The 21,767-nt window shown below is 42.6% G+C and overlaps 1 protein-coding gene across 5 annotated transcripts in view; it reads left to right on the top strand.

The window, feature by feature from the left end:
• eme1 (essential meiotic structure-specific endonuclease 1) overlaps window positions 1-20,986 on the top strand; it is a 54,257-nt gene extending 33,271 nt beyond the window's left edge. For 3 of the 5 annotated variants that reach the window (XM_059949004.1, XM_059949003.1, XM_059949005.1), the window contains exons 5-9: window positions 385-506; window positions 5,094-5,211; window positions 7,601-7,716; window positions 10,366-10,555; window positions 19,028-20,986. In XM_059949004.1, the coding sequence (XP_059804987.1) occupies window positions 385-506; window positions 5,094-5,211; window positions 7,601-7,716; window positions 10,366-10,555; window positions 19,028-19,195 (714 nt within the window). In that variant the 3' untranslated portion in view covers window positions 19,196-20,986. Of the gene's footprint in view, window positions 1-384; window positions 507-5,093; window positions 5,212-7,600; window positions 7,717-10,365; window positions 10,556-19,027 lie in introns of those variants that run through there. The other 2 variants (XM_059949007.1, XM_059949006.1) reach the window with 2 other exon arrangements.
• The last annotated feature ends 781 nt before the right edge of the window (window positions 20,987-21,767 follow it).

Here is a 21,767-nt window from a genome sequence, read left to right as displayed (position 1 = left end):
CTTATGACATGCTTGCCTTTATTAGTCGAAGCACTGAGTTCAAGAGTCACAAAATTATGCTGCAGTTTTATAAAACTCTAGTTAGGCCACATCTGGAGTATTACATTCACCTCTGGTCATTACATTATACAAAGGATGTTGAGGCTATGGAGTTGGTATATAAGAGGTTTACCAGGATGCACACCAATATGCAGAGAATAGATGGATATGGATTTTGTTTAGGTAGAAGCATAGATATAGTTAGGCATTTAAATACTAGTTTAATTAGGTCAGTATAACATCAAGGGCCAAAGCACCTGTTTGTGTTATATACTTACTGCATTAATACACTAAACTTGCAAATTCTTCCAGGTTCCAGTGTGTAATTTATGTTTTTCTATCTAGGAATTGGAAGGGGCCGCTACTGAAGGCCAGGAGACGTTAGAAATTTTTGCCGTTAACATTCTTCAGCAATGTGCAGGGAGAGTTCCATGTTTGGTCATTGTCGATCTGGAAAAGCACTTCAGGTTAGATTTTTGTATTGTATAGTGCTTACTTAACTCATTACTTTTGATTGCAAATACAGGCACTATAGAGCAGAAAATGTCTGTTAGGGCTACAGTCACATATCTGTGCACAATTCAAGCAATAATTAAAATGATAATTGGTTTAAAGTTGCTAAGTAGAGAAATTAAATATGCTCTACAAAATCTGCAGGCCTTGATGCCTTGGGCTGCACGTAACCTGTTGTGGTCTTCAAAGACTTTCCTCAATTATGGCAGTTAATGGGTAACATAAAGACTAAGTTTGACCTCGTGTAGCATCAGTGAATAGTGTTAAGACTGAAGTTGATGAGCTTCCATGAGATAGGTGTGGCTGAAGAGATTATGGAGGCATTTGTAATGATCTTTCAAGAATCAATAGATTCAGGCATGATTCCAAAGGACTTGAAAATTGCAAATGTCACTCCACTCTTCAAGAAGGGAGGGAGGCAGAAGGAAGGAAATTGTAGTCCAGTTATTCTGACCTCTGGTTGGGAAGATGTTAAAGATGTGATTTTGGGGTACTTGGAGGCACATGATAAAATAGGCCATAGTCAGCATGATTTCCAAAAGAGAAAATCTAACCTGACAAATTTGTTGCAATTATTTGAAGCAAAAACAAGCAGAATAGACAAAGGAGAAACTGTGTACTTGGATTTTCAGAAGGCCTTTGACAAGATTAACAGGAAAGGTACTAGCATAGATAGAGCATTGGCTGATTGGCAGGAGCCAATGAGTGAGGATAAAGGGAGCCTTTTCTGGTTGGCTACTGTTGACTAGTGGTGTTCTACAGGAGTCTGTATTGGGACCGCTTTTTACGTTGTATGTCAATGATTTGGATAACAGAATTGATGGGTTTGTGGACAACACAAAGATATGGGAAGGGGCAGGTGGTGTTGAAGAAGCTGAGAGGCTGTAGAAGGATTTAGATTGGGAGAATGGGCAAAGAAGTTGCAGATACAATACTGTGTTGAGAAACGTATGGTCATGCATTTTGGTAGAAGATATAAATGGAGAGAAAGTTCAAAGATCTGAGGTGCAAATGGACTTGGGAATCCTCATGCAGGATTCCCTAAATGTTAATAAGCAGGTTGAGTCAGAGATCAGCAAGACAAGTGCAATGATAACATTCATTTCAGACGTCTAGAATGCAAGCTAAGGCTTTATGAGACACTGGTGACACCTCAGATGCCACAGGAGTGACCATCTCCAGTAGGAGAGAGTACAACTGCCTATTCTTGTCATTCAGTGGCATTACTGTTGCTGAGTTCCCGCTATCCACATCAATTTGACCTACAAGTGCAGGTCAGAAGGCTTACTTTGCTGCACTAAGTGCCTCATTACTGACACCGGAAAGATTTTTCACCATTTGCAAAGGTCAAATCAAGAATATACTGGAATACTCTCCAGCTGTGTGGGTAATTTCAGTATCAACAACTCCCAAAGAAGCCAGACTTCATCCAGGACATTGTAGCCCACTTGTTCAGCACTCCATCAACCATCCTAAACATTGATTCCTTCACCATCAGTGGCTGTAGTGGTTACCATCTGCAAAACACTTCATTGCCTCACTCATGTCACTCCAAAGGCTTCTCCCACCTCATGTGACCTCTCATAGCAATAAGGATGAGAACATCCAAATTACACTGTTTGCCTGGAAATATATTGCCAGTCCTTCAAATCAGAATGCTCTTTCTGTGTATCACTCCCCAACAGCAGTGCAGTGCAGTGCAGAACAACAAAAGAACTGCTCCTCTCCACCTCCTGAACAGCGCTTGAGAATGGTTACTAAAACATCTACCAGGCCTGAAAATGAATGAATAAAAAGAAATGTACATGTTAGCTGCAAACTCTGGCATTTCCTAAGAAAATATAATACATACTGGGCATGCCTCTAGATCAGGGGTGGGCAAACTTTTTGACTTGTGGGCCACAAAGGGTTCTAAAATTTGACAGGGGGGCCGGACCAGGAGCAGATGGACGGAGTGTTTTGGTAATACACCTCATAAGAGAAAATAAAATATCATGGGATATGTAGAAAACATGTGCTTTAATTTCAATTGAAAATGAACAAATGCATAACAACAAAATATCTGTCTTTGAAGTCCCATGGTATTTAGCTATTTATTGAAATGACTTTTAAAACACTGAAAATTAAATGAATAAAATACAGCATTTTTTAATAGTAACAGTTATTATTTTAAAGCACTGAAAATTCTGTTATCCTTCAAAATATTATCATCATCACTCTCCTCCTGACTGTCTTTATTTCAAAAACGGTAGGAGATGCAGGTCTACTTGTCCTGCTCCTTCTTATTCAATTGTCCCCTGTGCCAAAACTCAACAACGACCCGCAGAATGACAAAGCAGGGAGAGCGCGCCGGTATGCGGAGCTCTGTGCTCGCAAATCCCCGCAGGCTATCTCTCTTAGCCGGAACGCTGGCAATTGTGAGCCGGTTCGGATGTGCTTGGAAATGGGTCGCCACAAGGTCACAAAGTAAAGCACAAATGTGGAGTAATACGCTGCACCTCAACAAAGGTCAATGTATATAGAGTGCGTCATCTATTGGGAAAACGCCAGAATTGCAGGGAGAAAACGTTAACAAGGTTTATTAATATAATTTCATCAAGTTCTGCGGGCTGGATTAAAAAGCTTAACGGGCCACATATGGCCCGCGGGCCGTAGTTTGCCCATGCCTGCTCTAGATGCTGCTTCTGCTGTGGTCATGATGTAGTTTGAAAGAACCACTTCCTGAGGTTTGTACAAGGAGCCTTCAGCCCACCATGATAGGTTACAATGACTGGTTTTAAAGTTCTTCGTCAAAAGTGAAGCTGTTTGATGTTCTGTTTTGGATGTGCAGTAAATTATCTAAATGTCACCTTTTAACTCCGTAAATAGATTGTGTTGATTACACAGGTAATCCAGGATGTCACAAAGATAGAAATTTAAAAAAAAACAAAGTACGTGGAAAAAATTGGATGTTGTCTTGAGGTAATGAGGAAAGAAACCACTTGAGTCCCAAGACAATAATGGTTTAGGTGGAGGAAGTAGATGGATATGCATTCTACTAGAACATGACAGCAACAATTTAACAGTAGCTTAGCAGTTAGCATAACATCATTGTGGCGCCAGTGACTTGGTTTCAATTCTGCCATGCCTATAAGAAGTTTGTACGTTCTCCCTGTGATGAGTGTATTTCCTCCGGACGCTTCAGTTTCTTCCCACATTCCAAAGCCATAGGTTAATTAGTCCCATTGTATAATTAAGTGGCACAGGCTCATTGGGGTGGAAGGGACTGTTACCTGCTGTATTTCCAAGTAAATAAATCACCTGTGGAAGATTTTTGGCACAGTTAATTTTTTCCCCATTTAACCTGATGTAGAAAGATTTATAGTAATGGTTGTGTTAACAACACGTTGGATGACAAGGAATATTGAGGCTTTGGTCAAGGGGGTGTAGCTCAGGTAAAGAGAGCTGGCAAGTGAATTTCAGGAGGCTTGTAGGAAAAGCAGGAGTATACTCAAGAAAGAAATCGAAGGGCAAAAAGGGGATATGATATACAAGATTAAGAAGTATCCAAAGAGATTTTCAAACTTTATTAGGGGAAAACATAATTAAAATGAGACCAGGGTCCCTCAAAAATCAAAGTGGACATCTTTGTATGGAGCTTCAGCAGATGGGCAAGGTCCTTGATGAATATTTCTCCTCTATTTTTAACATGGAGAAGGCCATGAAAAGTTAGGACCATCAAGTAGATAAATGCCTTGGGGATGGTCTGCATTACTGCAGAAGTATTTGATGTCTCAAAGTATGAAAATAGATCAGGTATATCCGAGAAGTGCCATGGTTGTGATCTTTATTAGTGATGGGTGAAGTGCCAGCAGGCTGGAGGGTAGCTAATTTGTGTCTTTAAAAAGGCTGCGAAGTCAAATCTGAAAGCTAAGAGACCAGTAAGCGTAACATCTGTGTTGGGCATGTTATAGAGGGGACACAAATGAATAATATATACAAGAATTTGGAAAGATGAGTTGATTAGAGATAGCATGGTTTGTGTGTGTGGGCAATCATGTCTGATTAATTTGATTGTGTTTTCTGAAGTATTGCTACTTCAAGAAGGTTGATGATGGCAGTATGGTAGACGTGGTCTATAAGGACTTCAGTAAAACCTTTGATAAGGTTCCACATGGTGGGCCACTAGAAAGTTAGCTGGCAAGAAATCTGCGGAAAGCTGGCTGGTTCAGTATGGAATTGACTTGATGGTAGGAAGAAGATTGTGGAAGGTTGCCTTTCAGATTGGAAGTCTGTGACTGGTGATGCCCCCATTGGTGCTGATCCCTTTGCTATTTGTCAACAATATAAAGGATTTGGATAAGAATGTACAAGGCATAGTTAGAAGTTTGCAATTAAGTGATGTTGATAGTGAAGATGATTATCAGGATTTATACCACCTCCTGAAAAGTTATCCTTTGGAATTCATTCTGAGAATTCCAAGAGGGCTGCTGATTATTGCTAACATTTTTGCAAGTGTGAACAACAAAAGAAGTGTGGTTTTAATGATTTATTTTCTGTAGTCTACAGAAGAAGCAGAAGTCACAGAAGAGACACGTGCATACTACTGCCAGAAATGGACAAGACAAACAAAGCTGTGAGCATAATATATCTCCCATATCACGAATGGATGTAGAATTAGTGAGTATTCTCTGAATTCGGGGTTGAAGGTTGCTTAGTTTCCACTGAAATATTTCCCTTATAGTAGCTCAAAAGAGCATCAATTGAAGTTCATCATCATCAGGAAGTAAAATACTGCAATTGCTGGAAATCTGAAACAAAACTGGGGATGACTAATCAGGCAGCTTCTGTGGACAAAAGGAAATTTAATTTAGATGTGCATCTTACGTCATGAAAATTTGTTTTTAAAGATTTTCAGGAGGAAAGAAATGTTTTAGAGCAAGGTGTAAAAATACTTTGTGTTATTTCAGAAGCACCAACATCAATGCTGATCAGCACACTGCCTGTTATATTCCCATCTAAATCACATTTGGAATTAGATTGCCATCGATCACTGTAGCCCTTTGATGTATTATTCAGTCTTTATCCTTCTATGTCTTGGCAATTTAGATGCTTCTCAGATTTTATGAGAGTATCTGTGTCCAGCATCTCTTCTATGGAGTACATGCTGGACCCTAACCACTCTCCATGGATGAGGGAAGAAACAATCACCCTTAAATCTCTTATAAACTTTCTATCTCTCACCTTAAATCCATGCTTTCTTAATTTAGACCTCCCTTACTATCTATCTCTCTCGTAATTTTATGTTTCTCCTTCAGGGAAAACAAGGCTATTAATCTCCGCTAACACAAAATGCTGGAGGAACTCAGCAGGCCAGGCAGCATCCATAGAAAAAAATACAGTCGCTGTTTCGGGCTGAGACTTCAGCAGGACTGGTGGGGGTGAAAAAACTGAGGAATTGACTTAACAGGAGAAGGGGAGGGAAGAGTGAAACACAAGGTGATGGGTGAAACCTGAAGGGGGAGGAATGAAGTAAAGAGCTGGGAAGTTGATTGGTGAAAAAGATACAGGAGATACTGGAGAAGGTGGGGTCTGATAGAAGAGGACAGGAGGCCATGGAAGAAAGAAAAAGGAGGGAGGATCACCAGAGGGAGGTGGTGTACGGGCAAGGAGATAAGGTAAGAGAGGGAAAGGGGGTTGGGAAATGGTGAAGGAGAGGGGTGGGTGGGAGCCGTTATCAGAAGTTTGAGAAATCGATGTTCATGCCATCAGGTTGGAGGCTACCCAGACGGATTATAAGATGTCATTCCTCCAACCTGAGTGCGGCTTCATCAGACAGTGGAGGAGGCCATAGATAAACATCAGAATAGGAATGGCAAGTAGAATTAAAATGGGTGGTCACTGGGAGATGCTGCTTTTTCTGGCAGATGGAGCATAGGTGCTCGGTGAAGCGGACTCCCAACTACATCGGGTCCCATCGATATACAGGAGGCCACACCGGGAGCACTGGACATAGTATATGACTCCCAACAGACTCACAGATGAAGTGTCACCTCACCAGGAAGGAATGTTTGGGGCCCTGAATGGGAGTGAGGGAGGAGGTGTCGGGGCAGGTGTGCCACTTGTTCCACCTGCAAAGATAAGTGCTAGGAGGGAGATCAGTGTGGAGGGACGAATAGACAAGGGAGTCACATTGGAGCAATCCCTGCAGAAAGTGGGGGGCAGGGAAAGATGTGCTTTGTGGTGGGACTCCATTGGAGACGGTGGAAGTTACAGAGAATTATGTGCCGGACACGAGGGCTGGTGGGGTGGTAGGTGAGGACAAGAAGAACTCTTATCTCTAGTAAGATGGCAGGAGGATGGGGTGAGAGCAGATGTGCGTGAAATAGAAGAGATGCGGTTGGTGGTGCATTGATGGTGGAGGAAGGGAAGCCCCTTTCTTTGAAGGAGGAGGACATCTCCTTCATTGTAGATTGAAAAGCCTCATCCTGAGAGCAGAAGCGGTGGAGATGGGGGAATTGAGAGAAAGGGATGGTGTTTTTCCAGCATCTTATTTTCTCATGTTTATTAATTTTGCCTAATGACTGCAATGCTGCACTCTCTCCAAAGCAATCACATCCTTCCTATGGTGTGGTGAACATAATTACATACAATACTCCTGCTATGGCCTAATCAACGTTTAATGTAGTTGTAACATGACTTCCAAGCTCCTCTCGTTCTGTTTCATTCATGGTTAATGTTGCCACACAAACTTGAAGTACAAACTATAGACAGCAGATGATATCACAATCTAAATTAATCTTTTGATCTTAACTGGTTACTGTAGATCTTTTCCTTTTTTAAAAAAAATCATCCTAACCACCAGCCAGTTACTACTCTGGTACATGTGCATTTTGTCATGTTGGGGCTCTGTCATCATGTCACTACCAATTGGATGCTTATTGCTTTTGATCTAGATGATTTATCCAAACCTAATGAAAGTAAACAATTTACTTCAGAAAAAATTAGAAACTAAGAAAGCAGTCTGATTTTAGATTATACAGATTATTTTTTTTCTCTCTTGCTTCAGGCCCTAGTGCACTTGCAGATGTCTGTTGGAATTCAGGTCCAACTCTTGGAGACATGGAAAGAGTTTGCAGATTATGTCAGCATGTTCACTAAAGCTGTGGCTGAGGCCCCATTTAAGTAAGTTCTTAGCTAACAGCAAAAGAAGTTTAGCATCTGTACATTTTCATAAATCTAAAACTCTCCCGTAGGAAGCAAAGTAATCTCTGAGTGGCTCAAAAGCAGCGGGCAATGGAAGTACACTATGTAAGAAAGTGGCTTCTCTCTCCCGATGTGGAATAAAAGTCCACACACAAAATGCTGGTGGAACACAGCAAGCCAGGCAGCATCTATAGGCAGAAGTACTGTCAATGTTTCGGGCCGAGACCCTTCATCAGGACTAACTGAAAGGAAAGATAGTAAGAGATTTGAAAGTAGTGGGGGGAGGGGGAAATGCAAAATGATAGGAGAAGACCGGAGGGGATGGGGTGAAACTGAGAGCTGGAAAGGTGATTGGCAAAAGTGATACAGAGCCGGAGAAGGGAAAGGATCATGGGAGGGGAGGCAGGGAGAAAGAAAAGGGGAAGGTGGGGAGCACCAGAGGGAGATGGAGAACAGGCAGGGTGATGGGCAGAGAGAGAGAAAAAAACCAAACAACTGAATATGTCAGGGATAGGGTAAGGAGGGGCATTAACGGAAGTTAGAGAAGTCAATGTTCATGCCATCAGGTTGCAGGCTACCCAGCCGGTATATAACGTGTTGTTCCTCGAACCTGAGTGTGGCTTTCTCTTGACAGTAGAGGAGGCCATGGATAGACATATCAGAATGGGACGTGGAATTAAAATGTGTGGCCACTGGGAGATCCTGCTTTCTCTGGCAGACCGAGCGTAGGTGTTCAGCGAAACAGTCTCCCAATCTGCGTCAGCTCTCACCAATATATAAAAGGCCACACCGGGAGCACCGGACGCAGTATACCACACCAGCCGACTCACAGTTGAAGTGTCGTCTCACCTGGAAGGAGTGTCTGGTGCCCTGAATGGTGGTGAGGGAGGAAGTGTAAGGGCAGGGTGAGGACAAGGGGAACCCTATCCCGAGTGAGGTGGCGGGTGGATGGGGTGAGGGCAGATGTGCGGGAAATGGGAGAGATACGTTTGAGAGCTGAGTTGATGGTGGAAGAAGGGAAGCCCCTTTGTTTAAAAAAGGAAAAACTCTCCTCTCAAACGCATCTCTCCCATTTCCCGCACATCTGCCCTCACCCCATCCGCCTGCCACCCCACTCGAGATAGGGTTCCCCTTGTCCTCGCTGTACCACCCCACCAGCCTCCAGGTCCAACGTATAATCCTCCGTAATTCCAGCCACCTCCAACGGAATCCCACTACCAAGCACATCTTTTCCTTCCCCCCCCCCTTCTGCTTTCCGCAGGGATCGCTCCCTACGCGACTTTCTTGTCTGCTCGTTCCCCCCATCCCTTCCCACTGATCTCCCTCCTGGCACTTATCCTTGTAAGCAGAACAAGTGCTACACCTGCCCTTGCACTTCCTCCCTCACCGCCAGAGAAAGCAGGATCTCCCAGTTGCCACACATTTTAATTCCACGTCCCATTCCCATTTTGATATGTCTATCCATGGCCTCCTCGACTGTCAAGATGAATCCAAACTCAGGTTGGAGGAGGAACACATTATATACCGGCTGGGTAGCCCCCAACCTGATGGCAGGAACATTGACTTCTCTAACTTCCGTTAATGCCCCTCCTCCCCTTCTTACCCCATCCCTGACATATTCAGTTGTTTGTTTTTTTTTTCTCTCTCTGTCCATCACCCTGCCTATTCTCCATCTCCCTCGGGTGCTCCCCACCCTCCCCTTTTCTTTCTCCCTGCCTCCCGTCCCATGATCCTTTCCCTTCTCCAGCTCTGTATCACTTTCGCTAATCACCTTTCCAGCTCTCAGCCTCATCCCACCCCCTCCGGTCTTCTCCTATCATTTCGCATTTCCCCCTCCCCCCACCACTTTCAAATCTCTTAGTATCTCTCCTTTCAGTTAGTCCTGATGAAGGGTCTCGGCCCAAAACATTGACTGTGCTTCTCCCTATAGATACTGTCTGGCCTGCTGTGTTCCACCAGCATTTTGTGTGTGTTGTTTGAATTTCCAGCATCTGCAGATTTCCTTGTGTTTGGTCGTGGAATAAAAGTGTTGGTCTGTTTGACTGCAACGTACCTGTAGCAGAACAGTCCAGCATTCTTCCTCTATTAGTCGGTGTCAGAACAATCCACAGTAGTTATAGTTTGTATTAAAGTATAGAATTATTCTATACTTTATTCTATAAAGTATCTAAATATTTTCTTAATTCTTTGTTAAACAGTTAATTTAGTAAAGTTTCTCAAAACATCAACTATGAAGAATTTATTCATCTTTTAAAATTACCTTTGCAAATTTCCAGTGGCTCCCTCAATCCTTAAATGTGCTGTATATAACAAAAGTGCATATATCATATAATTTCTCACTTTGGCCACACATTCCATGAGGAGGACATACAAACAGTGCTCAAATTGAGCTCCAAACTCCAGAAACACTTCGAGCAGTGATAGTGTTGTACCGTGGCGCCCAATTTTGCTGGTGCATTTATGCTCATCACCTTTAATTTTGCACTTTAAACATTTTTATTTTCAGCAGACAATTTCTCTTTAGGCTTTACACATTGGTACTGTAAAAGAAGTGACCATTCTTTTAGCTGAATACACATGTGAATGAATTTGAACAGCTTAATGAAGTATTTTTTTTCATCTTGCCAGGAGGGCACGAGACAACAAAGGATTATCTGTCTACTTAGAGAACGATGGGTCTAGAGGGGTGAAGGTTGATCGTTCTGGAAAAGGTCTCCTAACCATTTGGAAGAAGCAGATTCAACAACTAAATAGAGTCAGCTCTGAGATGGCAGATGCTATCGTGTCTGCCTATCCATCACCATGGTCACTAACACAGGTACAATTTGCTATGATTCATTAAAGCAGCAATGTTCTTGAATTTAATAGCAGTTGATTAGGAGATAATGTAAATAAATGATGTGTACTATGAAAGACACTGCCCAGAAGAAAGCAATGGCAAACCACTTCTGCAGAAAAATTTGCCAAGAACAATCATGGTTATGGAAAGACCATGATCGCCCACGTCATATGACACGGCAAATAACAAACAAATAAACTGGTAAATTGGGCGCAACGATGTTGGGGTCAATTGTTAAGGATATGGTTTCAAAGTACTTGGAGGCACATGATAAAATAGGCCGTAGATTGCCTGGTTTCCTTAAGGGAAAACTTTGCCTGATAAATTTGTGGAATTCTTTGAAGAAATAGTAAGCAAGGTAGACAAAGAATGATGCATATTTGGATTTTCAGAAGGCCTCTGACATGAGGTATCCAGAACTAGAGGACGCAGCCTCAAAGTTAAACGGCAACCTTTAAGAACAAGGGTGAGGAGTTTTTTTTTGCCAGAGAGTAGTGAATCTGTGGAATGCTCTGCCACAGATCAAGTCCATGGCTATATTTAAGGTGGAAGTTGATAGTTTCCTGATCAGTCAGGGATTCAAAGGATATGGTGAGAAGGCAGGTGTGTGGGGTTGAGTGGGATCTGAGATCAGCCATGATGGAATGGCAGAGCAGGCTTGATGGGCTGAGTGGTCTAATTCTGCTCTTATGTTTTATGCTCTTACGATTTTATAACAGAGCCAGCCTTTCTATTCAGTTTATTGAGCCAGTTGGATTTTGATGGGTGAAGTATATGGGCCTGAAAATGGAAAATGGAGTTTTATGTGTGCAGTGTTGCGTTTTGGAAGGTAAAACCAAAGTGAACAACAGTGCCCTGGAGGGTACTGTAGACACAAGAGCCTAGTGGTACAAGTATGAGTACATTGTTGTGATATCCATGGGAGACAGGATGTTTTGCACGCGTGACTTTGCTCAAGACATTCATAGAAGTTGGGATGTTATGTTGCCATTGTAGGACCATACCTGGGGTGATATGTGTAGTTTTGGTTACCTTATTATAGGAAAGATCTCATTAAGTTGGAAAGTGCAAAGAAAATGTACATGGTTTCTACCATGAATTCCAGGGAGACTTTAGGTAGTGCTTCTTCTACCCTGCTTCTTAAAGTTGATGACAAAATCCTTCATTTTGCTAATGTTGTCTTTGCATCATTCCACTACACTCTTTCTTCTTCCTATACTATCATTATTTAAAATGTGGTCCACTACAGTCGTGTCATCTACAAACTTGTAAGTGGAGTTAGAGCAAAATTTGGCCGCACAGAATGTATAAAGTAAGGTGTTAAGGACACAACCTTGTGGGACGCAGGTGCTGCAGATAATCGTGGAGAAGGTGTTGCTTCCTATCCTTAGTGTTAGTCAGGAAGTCAAGTTGTAAAGTCGGAGGTCTAGGAATTTGAAGATGGGTTTGAAATTACGGTGTTGAATACAGTACTATGATCAGTAAATAGGAGTTCTAATGTAGGTGTCTTGGTTATTTAGATGTTCCAAAGATGAGTGTAGAGGCAGAGAAATGCCTGTTTCAGTGATAGACAAGTTATTATAGAACATAGAATAGTACAGCACATTACAGGCCCTTTGGCCTACAATATTGTGCTGACCCTCAAACCCTGCCTCACATATAACCCCCCCACCTTAATTTCCTCCATATAACTGTCTAGTAGTCTCTTAAATTTCACTAGTGTGTCTGCCTCCACCACTGACTCAGGCAGTGCATTCCACGCACCAATCACTCTCTGAATGAAAAACCTTCCTAATATCCCCCTTGAACTTCCCTCCCCTTACCTTAAAGCCATGTCCTCTTGTACTGAGCAGTGGTGCCCTGGGGAAGAGGTGCTGGCTGTCCACTCTGTCTGTTCCTCTTAATATCTTGTACACCTCTATCATGTCTCCTCTCATCCTCCTCCTCTCCAAAGAGTAAAGCCCTAGCAACCTTAATCTCTGATCATAATCCATACTCTCTAAACCAGGCAGCATCCTGGTAAATCTCCTCTGTGCCCTTTCCAATGCTTCCACATCCTTAATGAGGCGACCAGAACTGGACACAGTACTCCAAGTGTGGCCTAACAAGAGTTTTATAGAGCTGCATCATTACATCGCATCTCTTAAACTCTATCCTTCGACTTATGAAAGCTAACACCCCATAAGCTTTCTTAACTACCCTATCTACCCGTGAGGCAACTTTCAGGGATCTGTGGATATGTACCCCCAGATCCCTCGGCTCCTCCCCACTACCAAGTATCCTGCCATTTACTTTGTACTCTGCCTTGGAGTTTGTCCTTCCAAAGTGTACCACCTCACACTTCTCCAGGTTGAACTCCACCTGCCACTGCTGAGCCCACTTCTGCATCCTATCAATGTCTCTCTGCAATCTTCAACAATCGTCTACACTATCTACAACACCACCAACCTTTGTGTCGTCTGCAAACTTGCCAACCCACCCTTCTACCCGGAAATCCAGGTCATTAATAAAAATCACGAAAAGCAGAAATCCCAGAACAGATCCTTGTCAGACACCACTAGTCACAGCCCTCCAATCTGAATGTACTCCCTTCACCACAATCCTCTGCCTTCTGCAGGCAAGCTAATTCTGAATCCACCTGGCCAAACTTCCCTGGATCCCATGTCTTCTGACTTTCTGAATAAGCCTACCATGTGGATCCTTGTCAAATGCCTTACTAAAATCCATGTAGATCACATCCACTGCACTACCCTCATCTATATGCCTGGTCACCTCCTCAAAGAACTCTATCAGGCTTGTTAGGCACGATCTGCCCTTCACAAAGCCATGCTGACTGTCCCTGATCAGACCATGATTCTCTAAATGCCCATAGATCTTATCTCTAAGAATCTTTTCCAACAGCTTTCCCACCACAGATGTAAGGCTCACTGGCCTATAATTACCTGGACTATCCCACTACCTTTTTTGAACAAGGGGCCTCCCTCCAATCCTCCGGTACCATTCCTGTGGACAACGAGGACATAAAGATCCTAGCCAGAGGCTCAACAATCTCTTCCCTTGCCTCGTGGAGCAGCCTGGGGAATATTCCATCAGGCCCCAGGGACTTATCCATCCTAATGTATTTTAACAACTCCAACACCTCCTCTCCCTTAATATCAACATGCTCCAGAACATCAACCTCACTCATATTGTCCTCACTGTCATCAAGTTCCCTCTCATTGGTGAATACAGAAGAGAAGTATTCATTGAGGACCTCGCTCACTTCCTCAGCCTCCAGGCTCATCTTCCCACTTTTATCTCTAATCGGTCCTACCTTTACTCCTGTCATCCTTTTGTTCTTCACATAATTGAAGAATGCCTTGGGGTTTTCCTTTACCCTACTCGCCAAGGCCTTCTCATGCCCCCTTCTTGCTCTTCTCAGCCCCTTCTTAAGCTCCTTTCTTGCTACCTTATATTCCTCAATAGACCCATCTGATCCTTGCATCCTAAACCTCATGTATGCTGCCTTCTTCTACCTGACTAGATTTTCCACTTCACTTGTCACCCATGGTTTCTTCATCCTACCATTCTTTATCTTCCTCACCGGGACAAATTTATCCCTAACATCCTGCAAAAGATCCTTAAACATCGACCATATGTCCATAGTACATTTCCCTGTGAAAACATCATCCCAATTCACACCCGCAAGTTCTCGCCTTATAGCCTCATAATTTGCCCTTCCCCAATTAAAAATTTTCCTGTCCTCTCTGATTCTATCTTTTTCCGTGAGCAGTGATCACTGTCCTCCAGATGCTCACCCACTGACAGATCTGTGACCTGACCCGGTTCGTTAGCTAATACTAGATCTAGTATGGCATTCCCCCTAGTCGGCCTGTCAGCATACTGTGACAGGAATCCAGCCTGGACGTACTTAACAAACTCTGCCCTATCTAAACCCTTGGAACTAATCAAGTGCCAATCAATATTAGGGAAATTAAAGTTACCCATGATAACAACCCTGTTATTTTTGCACCTTTCCAAAATCTGCCTCCCAATCTGCTCCGCGGTATCTCTGCTACTACCAGGGGGCCTATAGAATACCCCCAGTAGAGTAACTGCTCCCTTCCTGTTCCTGACTTCTACCCATACTGACTCAGAAGAGGATCTTGCTACATTATCCACCCTTTCTGTAGCTGTAATAGTATCCCTGACCAGTAATGCCACCCCTCCTCCCCTTTTTTCCCCCTTCTCTATCCCTTTTAAAGCACTGAAATCCAGGAATATTGAGAATCTATTCCTGCCCTGGTGCCAGCCAAGTCTCCGTAATGGCCACTACATCATAATTCCATGTATGTATCCAAGCTCCCAGTTCATCACCTTTGTTCCTGATGCTTCTTGCATTGAAGTACACACACTTTATACCTTTATACCCTTTATTCTGCTTCTTTTTCATCAAAGCCTCTCTATATGTTACGTCTGGTTTTACTCCAAGCACTTCTTTCACTGCTCTGTCACTCTGGGTCTCATCTACCTTGCAAATTAATTTAAACCATCCCGAACCACGGTAGCAAACCTACCTGCAAGGATATTACTCCCCCTTGAGTTCAGGTGCAACCCATCCAATCTGTACAGGTCCCACCTTCCCCAGAAGAGATCCCAATGATCCAAAAATCTAAAACCCTGCCCCCTGCACCAACTCCTCAGCCACGCATTCAACTGCCATCTCTTCCAATTCTTACCATCACTATCACGTAGCATTGGCAGCAATCCTGAGAACGCCACCCTTGAGGTCCTGTTCTTCAGCCTTCTGCCTAGTTCCTGAAACTCACACTTAAGGAGCTCATCCCTCTTCCTGCCTATGTCGTTGGTACCAACATGTATCACGACTTCTGGTTGCTTTCTTTCTCGTAACAGTATGTCATGCACCTGGTCAGACATCCCGGACCCTGGCACCCGGGAGGCAACAAATCATGCGGGTGTCCTTCTCACGTCCACAAAATCTCCCATCTGCTCCCCTGACTATAGAGTCTCCAATGATGACAGCTCTCCTCTTCTCCATCCCATCCTTCTGCACCACAGGGTCAGACTCAGTGCCAGAGGCCCTGCCACCGTGGCTCACACCTTCACCAACAGCATCCAGGACGGTAAACTTATTATTCAGGGGAAATGGCTACAGGGGTGCTCTGCACTACCTGTCAACTCTCCTTCGCTTTCCCCCCTCGGACTGTCACCCAATGACCTGCTTCCGGCAGCCTAGGTGTGACTACCTCTCTGTAGCTCTCATCTATGACTGCCTCATTCTCCCTTATGAGTCGAAGGTCATCCAGCTGCTGCTCCAGATTCCTCACACGGTCTTCCAGATCGCCCAGCCGCAAGCACTTCTGGCAGATGTGACACTGCGGGAGAGGGGAGTTCCCCCAAGACTGCCACATCTCACAGGAGAAGCACATCACCGTCTCAGGAGGCATTGTAATGACTAACTGGGAACAAGCTCGTCCTCCGCCTCTTCTCATCTAAGCCTCAAATCTCCACTCCTTCACTGGCCGCTCCGCTTGAGCTACCCCTCTATTGTTTGAACTTTTCAAATTGCTTGGTCACCTGACCTCGATTGCCCAATCAGCTGGTTTCTGCTGAGTCTGAGCTATTCAAATCTTGATTGATTTGGTTGAACAGTCCAACTGCCAAAACTGCCAGAATCACTCGAGTCAAAGCCTCAAACCTCCACTCCTTCACTGACCCACTCACTCATTGGCCGCTTTCCACAGGCCGCTCCGCTTGAGCTGCCCCTCTATTTGTTTGAACTTTTCAAACTGCTTGGTCACCTGACTTTGATTGCCCAATCAGCTGCTTTCTGCTGAGTCTGAGCTATTCAAATCTTGATTGTCTAATCAATGGCTTGAAGTTTGAAGATTATGGTTTGAAGTTATCTGAGAAGATGGATTTAATACATGCCACTATCAACCCCTTGAAGCACTTCATGAATTTGAACTACCAGAACTACTGGGCAGTAGTCATTAAGACACACGACATTATTGTTTTACACTGGGATGATAGTGATCTTGATTCAGGAGAGAACCTCAGAATGAAGTAGAAGGAAGTTAAAGATGTCTGCAAATACTCCTGCCAACTGGTCCATGCAGGATCTGTGGATGCAGCTGGAGAGTCCCATCTGGGCCACTTTCAATGGATTCACCAGTCTGGCGATGGTGACCTTGCATGTAGGTTCATCAAAGGTCGTCGGGGTGGATGATTGTCATTTCAGTGGTCATTCAAAGCAAGCATTGAATGGTTTGAGTTTTTGCCCACCAGGACTCGAGAGCTTGAGCTGTGGGGAAGGGAGTTGGACTGGCTAAAACTCAAGAAACGGAGAAGTGACTTGAGAGGTGTACCTCATGAGGGGCCTAAATGAGATGAATGCACAGTCTTTTTTTCCAGGGCTGACTGGGATTCAGAAACTAGAGGACATGGTGAAAGGAGATAAAATTGTAAAGGGACCTGAGAGCGTATGGAACAAGTGAGCTAGGTACAATAACAACACTTAAAAAGACATTTAGACAAGTACACAAATTGAGCCAAATGTTGGCAGGTGGGGCTGGTTTAGATAGAGTTATGATTGGCATGGATAATTTGGGCTAAAGGGCCTGTTTCCGTGCTAATTTTATAAAAATGTCTGAAGATGTGTATCTCAACTATGCCCCTCACAATCTTCTGGTTCTCAAGATCACCACTCACCCTCCTACATTTCAGCGACCATAAACTCAGAATATCCAATCTCTCTTTTTTCTACTAAATTGGTTAGCTATTCATAAGGTTAAAGGATAGCAAAGCTTTGAACTGATCAATTGGTCATGAGATCACTTAGCTATATCTGTTGAATGGTGCTTTCGTAGTTTAACATGCACTTAAACCTAGCTTGCAGTTTTATTCGGCTGAAATTTCCTGTTTGGATCTACTTATTGCAACTGCAAGCTCATAAAATTAGCCAAAACTGCAGATGTTGGAAATCTGAAATAAAAAGCAAAAAACTAGAAATACCTTAGCAAGTCAGGTTGCATCTATGGAAAGGGAAATAGTTCACATTCATGTTGGAGCCCCTTCATCAGAACTAGGAAAGTTAAATTAAAGGTAACACAAAACACTGGAGAATCTCAACAGGTGAAGCAGCATCCATGGAGGGAAATAAACAGTGGACTTTTCAAGTTGAGATCTTTCATCAGTGTTAATGAACTAAAGTTAAGTTGGAAAGAATGTGTTGAGAAGAATGAATAAAGCCAAGGAATGTCTCTGGTATGGTGAGACCTGGTCAAATGAGGTTGTATGGTTCTTTGCATGTGTTATGAACAAGGTGTGACGTGCTCTGCTGGTCAGGCTGTGCTAGTGCCAAATTGACAGATGGATGAGTGACAGAAATGACCAGTTTTGGTACAGACAGCAGATTGAGTAACCTAATGTAGGAGGATTCGGTATTGTCTATTGTTGCATTAGGCCATGTTAACAGTGCACAAGGTCACCATCAGGTTTGGGTGGGAACGGTGCAGGGAGCTCAGGGCCACCCCGTGGACTGATTGTAGGTGCTCCACAAAGCAATCACTCCAGACTGCATTGGTTGCTCTTTATTATCTCTTCCAGCTTTGATGAAGGGTCTTGAACCAGAAACTAAGTCTGTGTATCTTTTCACAGATGCTGCCCCACTTGCTGAATGTTTCCAGCATTTTAGTGAGATCCTGTTTTGTGAGTGGCAGTCCCTGTGCTATTTGCAGTTCAGCACATCTTGTAGCACAGAAGTACAGAACATGCTGGAGTTTAGACAGCTGACATTCTGTCCACTGAGGGATTCTTCATTAAATCCAGCAAAAGGACAGGCCCACTTGTGGCTGTTGTACCATCTGCAGTCTAGCATTGAGCTTCATGAAAAAGCTAAGGTCATTTTTCTTAGTATTAAGTATGCTTTTAATTGCCAGTAAAGCATTTAAACAAATGCAGTTTATCGCTATATAGAAGCATTGTTTAAACAAAATTGTGAAAGGTGCTTTTACTGTGGTGAGATACCGAGTACAGTCTGTTCAGTTGTTTTGTGTTGAAATGTTCTGCAAATTTATGGACTTTTCAATAGCCGTTTACCCACTCAATTATTAGATAATGGCAAATGTAGGCCTCTTTGGACTTACATTCTCTCATTGTACAACGTTTGTTCCAAACTCCAGCAAAGAGTAGAACTTGTGTCTATATACAGTAAAATTTATCTGTATTGGTACAGTATTTTTTACGGTCCTGGCTAACAGTGTGATATTTTCATTTTGTATGTTATTCAAGTTCATTCAAGGTGAAATATGTTTCTTCTTTCTCGTGTTGGTAATCTTTTGTATTTTCTTGTTGGGATGTACCTAAAAGAACAATATTGCTGAATTGGATGATAGTTCTGTAACTGATTACAGCACAATACTACTAAGTTCTTGTTTTCTTTCTGTTCAGGCATACCAGGAATGTACTTCTGAACAGGAGAAGGAGAAGCTGCTTGCTGACATTCTTGTTCGCCGTGGAGAAGGAACAACTTCAACAACACGAAGAATTGGACTTGAGCTGTCAAAACGGGTCTATTTGCTGATGAATTCCTTGGAACCAGAAAGTTTTCTTGAGTAAAGTAGCAGTAAAAGTTTCTAAAATGTTTCCATGAGTCAAATTGGGTACTGGACTGTTAACTTTGAAGCAAAGGTTACCGTTGTGGCAATGGTGTTGCACAGGACCAAGGATATAAGCAATGTGTAACTGATTACCTTAATGGAAGGTTTGAAAGGTGTAATTTTGATGGACTGGTGCAAGTGTTTCTGGCTTCTAAAAACATTCACTCCACTTTGATAATTTCAGAACACAGAGTGTAAGAGAACAAAAACTAAGCTTTCTTGATAACTCACACTACATTTACTAATGAGACCATGGGTGAAGACTTTACTAAGACTTCCATGAAGTATGAGAGTCGTCCCATACTGATGTGACCAAAAATTATCAGGCAGTAGAATTGGAATCTGCACACTCTTAATTCTGTTACATTACTCTAACTTGTGTACAAGGTTGAGACTGTTTGATAACTGTAGCTTCAAAGGCCTGGTGAGTAGTCTTGAGGAAATATTCCACCCATAGTCCAATGTCATATTGACTTCTAGGAACAAGCTCCAGCTTGAGCTTCAGTTCCTTGCATGTGGGTTGATTTTGGCCTTTGCAGCAAGTGAAGCTCTTTGCCTGGGAAGCTTAGAATATGGGCTATTCTTGATAGTTATCCGGTCAGGTCATGATGGAAAATGTGGGTGAGCACCAGATAAGGATTGAGTGTGGTGCCTTCACATCTGTATTTATTCCTTCGCCTATCGTAGTAAAAAGGTAAAGAATAACTATTTGAATTAGATAGTTTAAAATTAATGAACTGACCAAGTAAGAATCAGGATTTCCTGAAAAATGCTGGAGGAGTGAAAATCAACATAGTTAAGGGTATCTTCTCAGTCAGGATAAGGATTAAATACGTTTAAGGACCCTTTGGATAATTACTCTACCATTTACTATATCAATTTGTAATGTAGAGGATGACAATTCAGCACTTAGTGTCTTCGCAAACTCAAAGTTTCTCACAATCTTTCCCCATACCCTTTAACTATATACTAGCTCCATTTCAGACATTACCATTGAATTTATTTGCATTATTTTTTAGGGCTGTACACTGCAGATCATAATTTGTCGAGTAAAATGCAATTCTCCACAACTTTTCATTATTTGGCTAATTGCATTTAATTGTGTTCTTTGATTACAGACCATTCTGCCATTGGAAATAATTTCATCAAATTTTGTTTAAACAAAACTATGGTCTTGGACTCATTTATTTACATTGTACTTTAACTTTGTCTGGTTCAAGGAGACCAAGTTTAAAGATATTTTAATAAGTACCCTAAATAATACCTCACCAGAGAGACAGAACTGTGAATGCTGATCTGTATACCTGGTCCGGGACTGTTTTTAAATACAAGAGATTCTGTGGATACTGAGAAACACACACACAATGCTGGAGGAACTCAACAAGTCAGGCAGTATTTATGAAGGGGAATAAGCAGTCGACATTTCAAGCTGAGACCCTGCCTATTGTACTCTTTCCTCCTCGTCCTGACTTCTGTCCCCCTCCCTTCCTCTGCTAATGAAGAGTCTTAGCACAAAGATTTAGATGTTTATTTCCCTCCATAGATGCTGCCTGACTTGCTAAGTTCCTCCAGCAATTAGTGTGCATAACCCTATATTGAACTTTCCCTAAGACCTGAGGGACAAAGTTTCCAATTGCATATCTGAGCAAAAACTAATTCACTCAAAGAAGAATTTAAGAGTACAAGGGGTACAGCTCAAAGGCAAAGATCAAGCTAGCATTATATACTCAGTAGCAATATTATTAGGTACAGGACTCAAATAATAAAGTGACTACTGAGTGTGCATTCATGGTCTTCTGCTGCTGTATCCAATCATCCACTTCAAAGTTCAACGTGTTTTAGAGATGCTATTCGGCACACTGCTGTTGTAACGCACAGTTATTAAGTTAATCCAGTTTGGCCATTCTCCTCTGATCTAATAAGCAGGACGTTTTCACCCACAGAAATGCCGCTCACTGGATGTTTGTTGTTTCTTGCACCATTCTCTGTAAACTTATAGAGACTGTTATGTGTGAAAATAGGAGATCAACAGTTTCAGAGATACTCTATATGGCACCAAGAGTCATTCCATGTTCAAAGTCACTTGGATCACATTTCTTCCCCATTCTGATGCTTCGTCTGAACAACAAATTAATCTCTTGACCATGTCCACATGCCTTTATGCATCGAGTTACCGCTACATGAACAGCTGATTAGATATTTGCATTAACAAACAGTGTACAAGCATTCCTAATAAAGTAGCCACTGAGTGTATATCAAGTCATAGAAAAGTACATCACAGCAACAAGCTCTTTGGCCCATCTAGTGCATGCTGAAGCCATTAAAACTGCTTAGTCCCATTGATCTGCACCAGGACCATATCCTGATGTGCTTAAACAAACTTACCTTAAACGTTAAAATCGAGCTTGCATGCACTACTTGTCCTGACATTCCTAACTCACGATACTCTGAGTGAAGAAGTTTCCCCTCATATTCCTCTTAAACTTCACCTTTCATTCTTAACTCATCCAATCCTCAGTGGAAAAAGCCTG

Source organism: Hypanus sabinus, chromosome 23 (assembly GCF_030144855.1).
Source record: "Hypanus sabinus isolate sHypSab1 chromosome 23, sHypSab1.hap1, whole genome shotgun sequence".
In the NCBI taxonomy this organism is placed as follows: domain Eukaryota; kingdom Metazoa; phylum Chordata; class Chondrichthyes; order Myliobatiformes; family Dasyatidae; genus Hypanus; species Hypanus sabinus.
The sequence above is the reverse complement of the archived record's forward strand: the minus strand, read 5'-3'. Positions and strand labels throughout refer to the sequence as shown.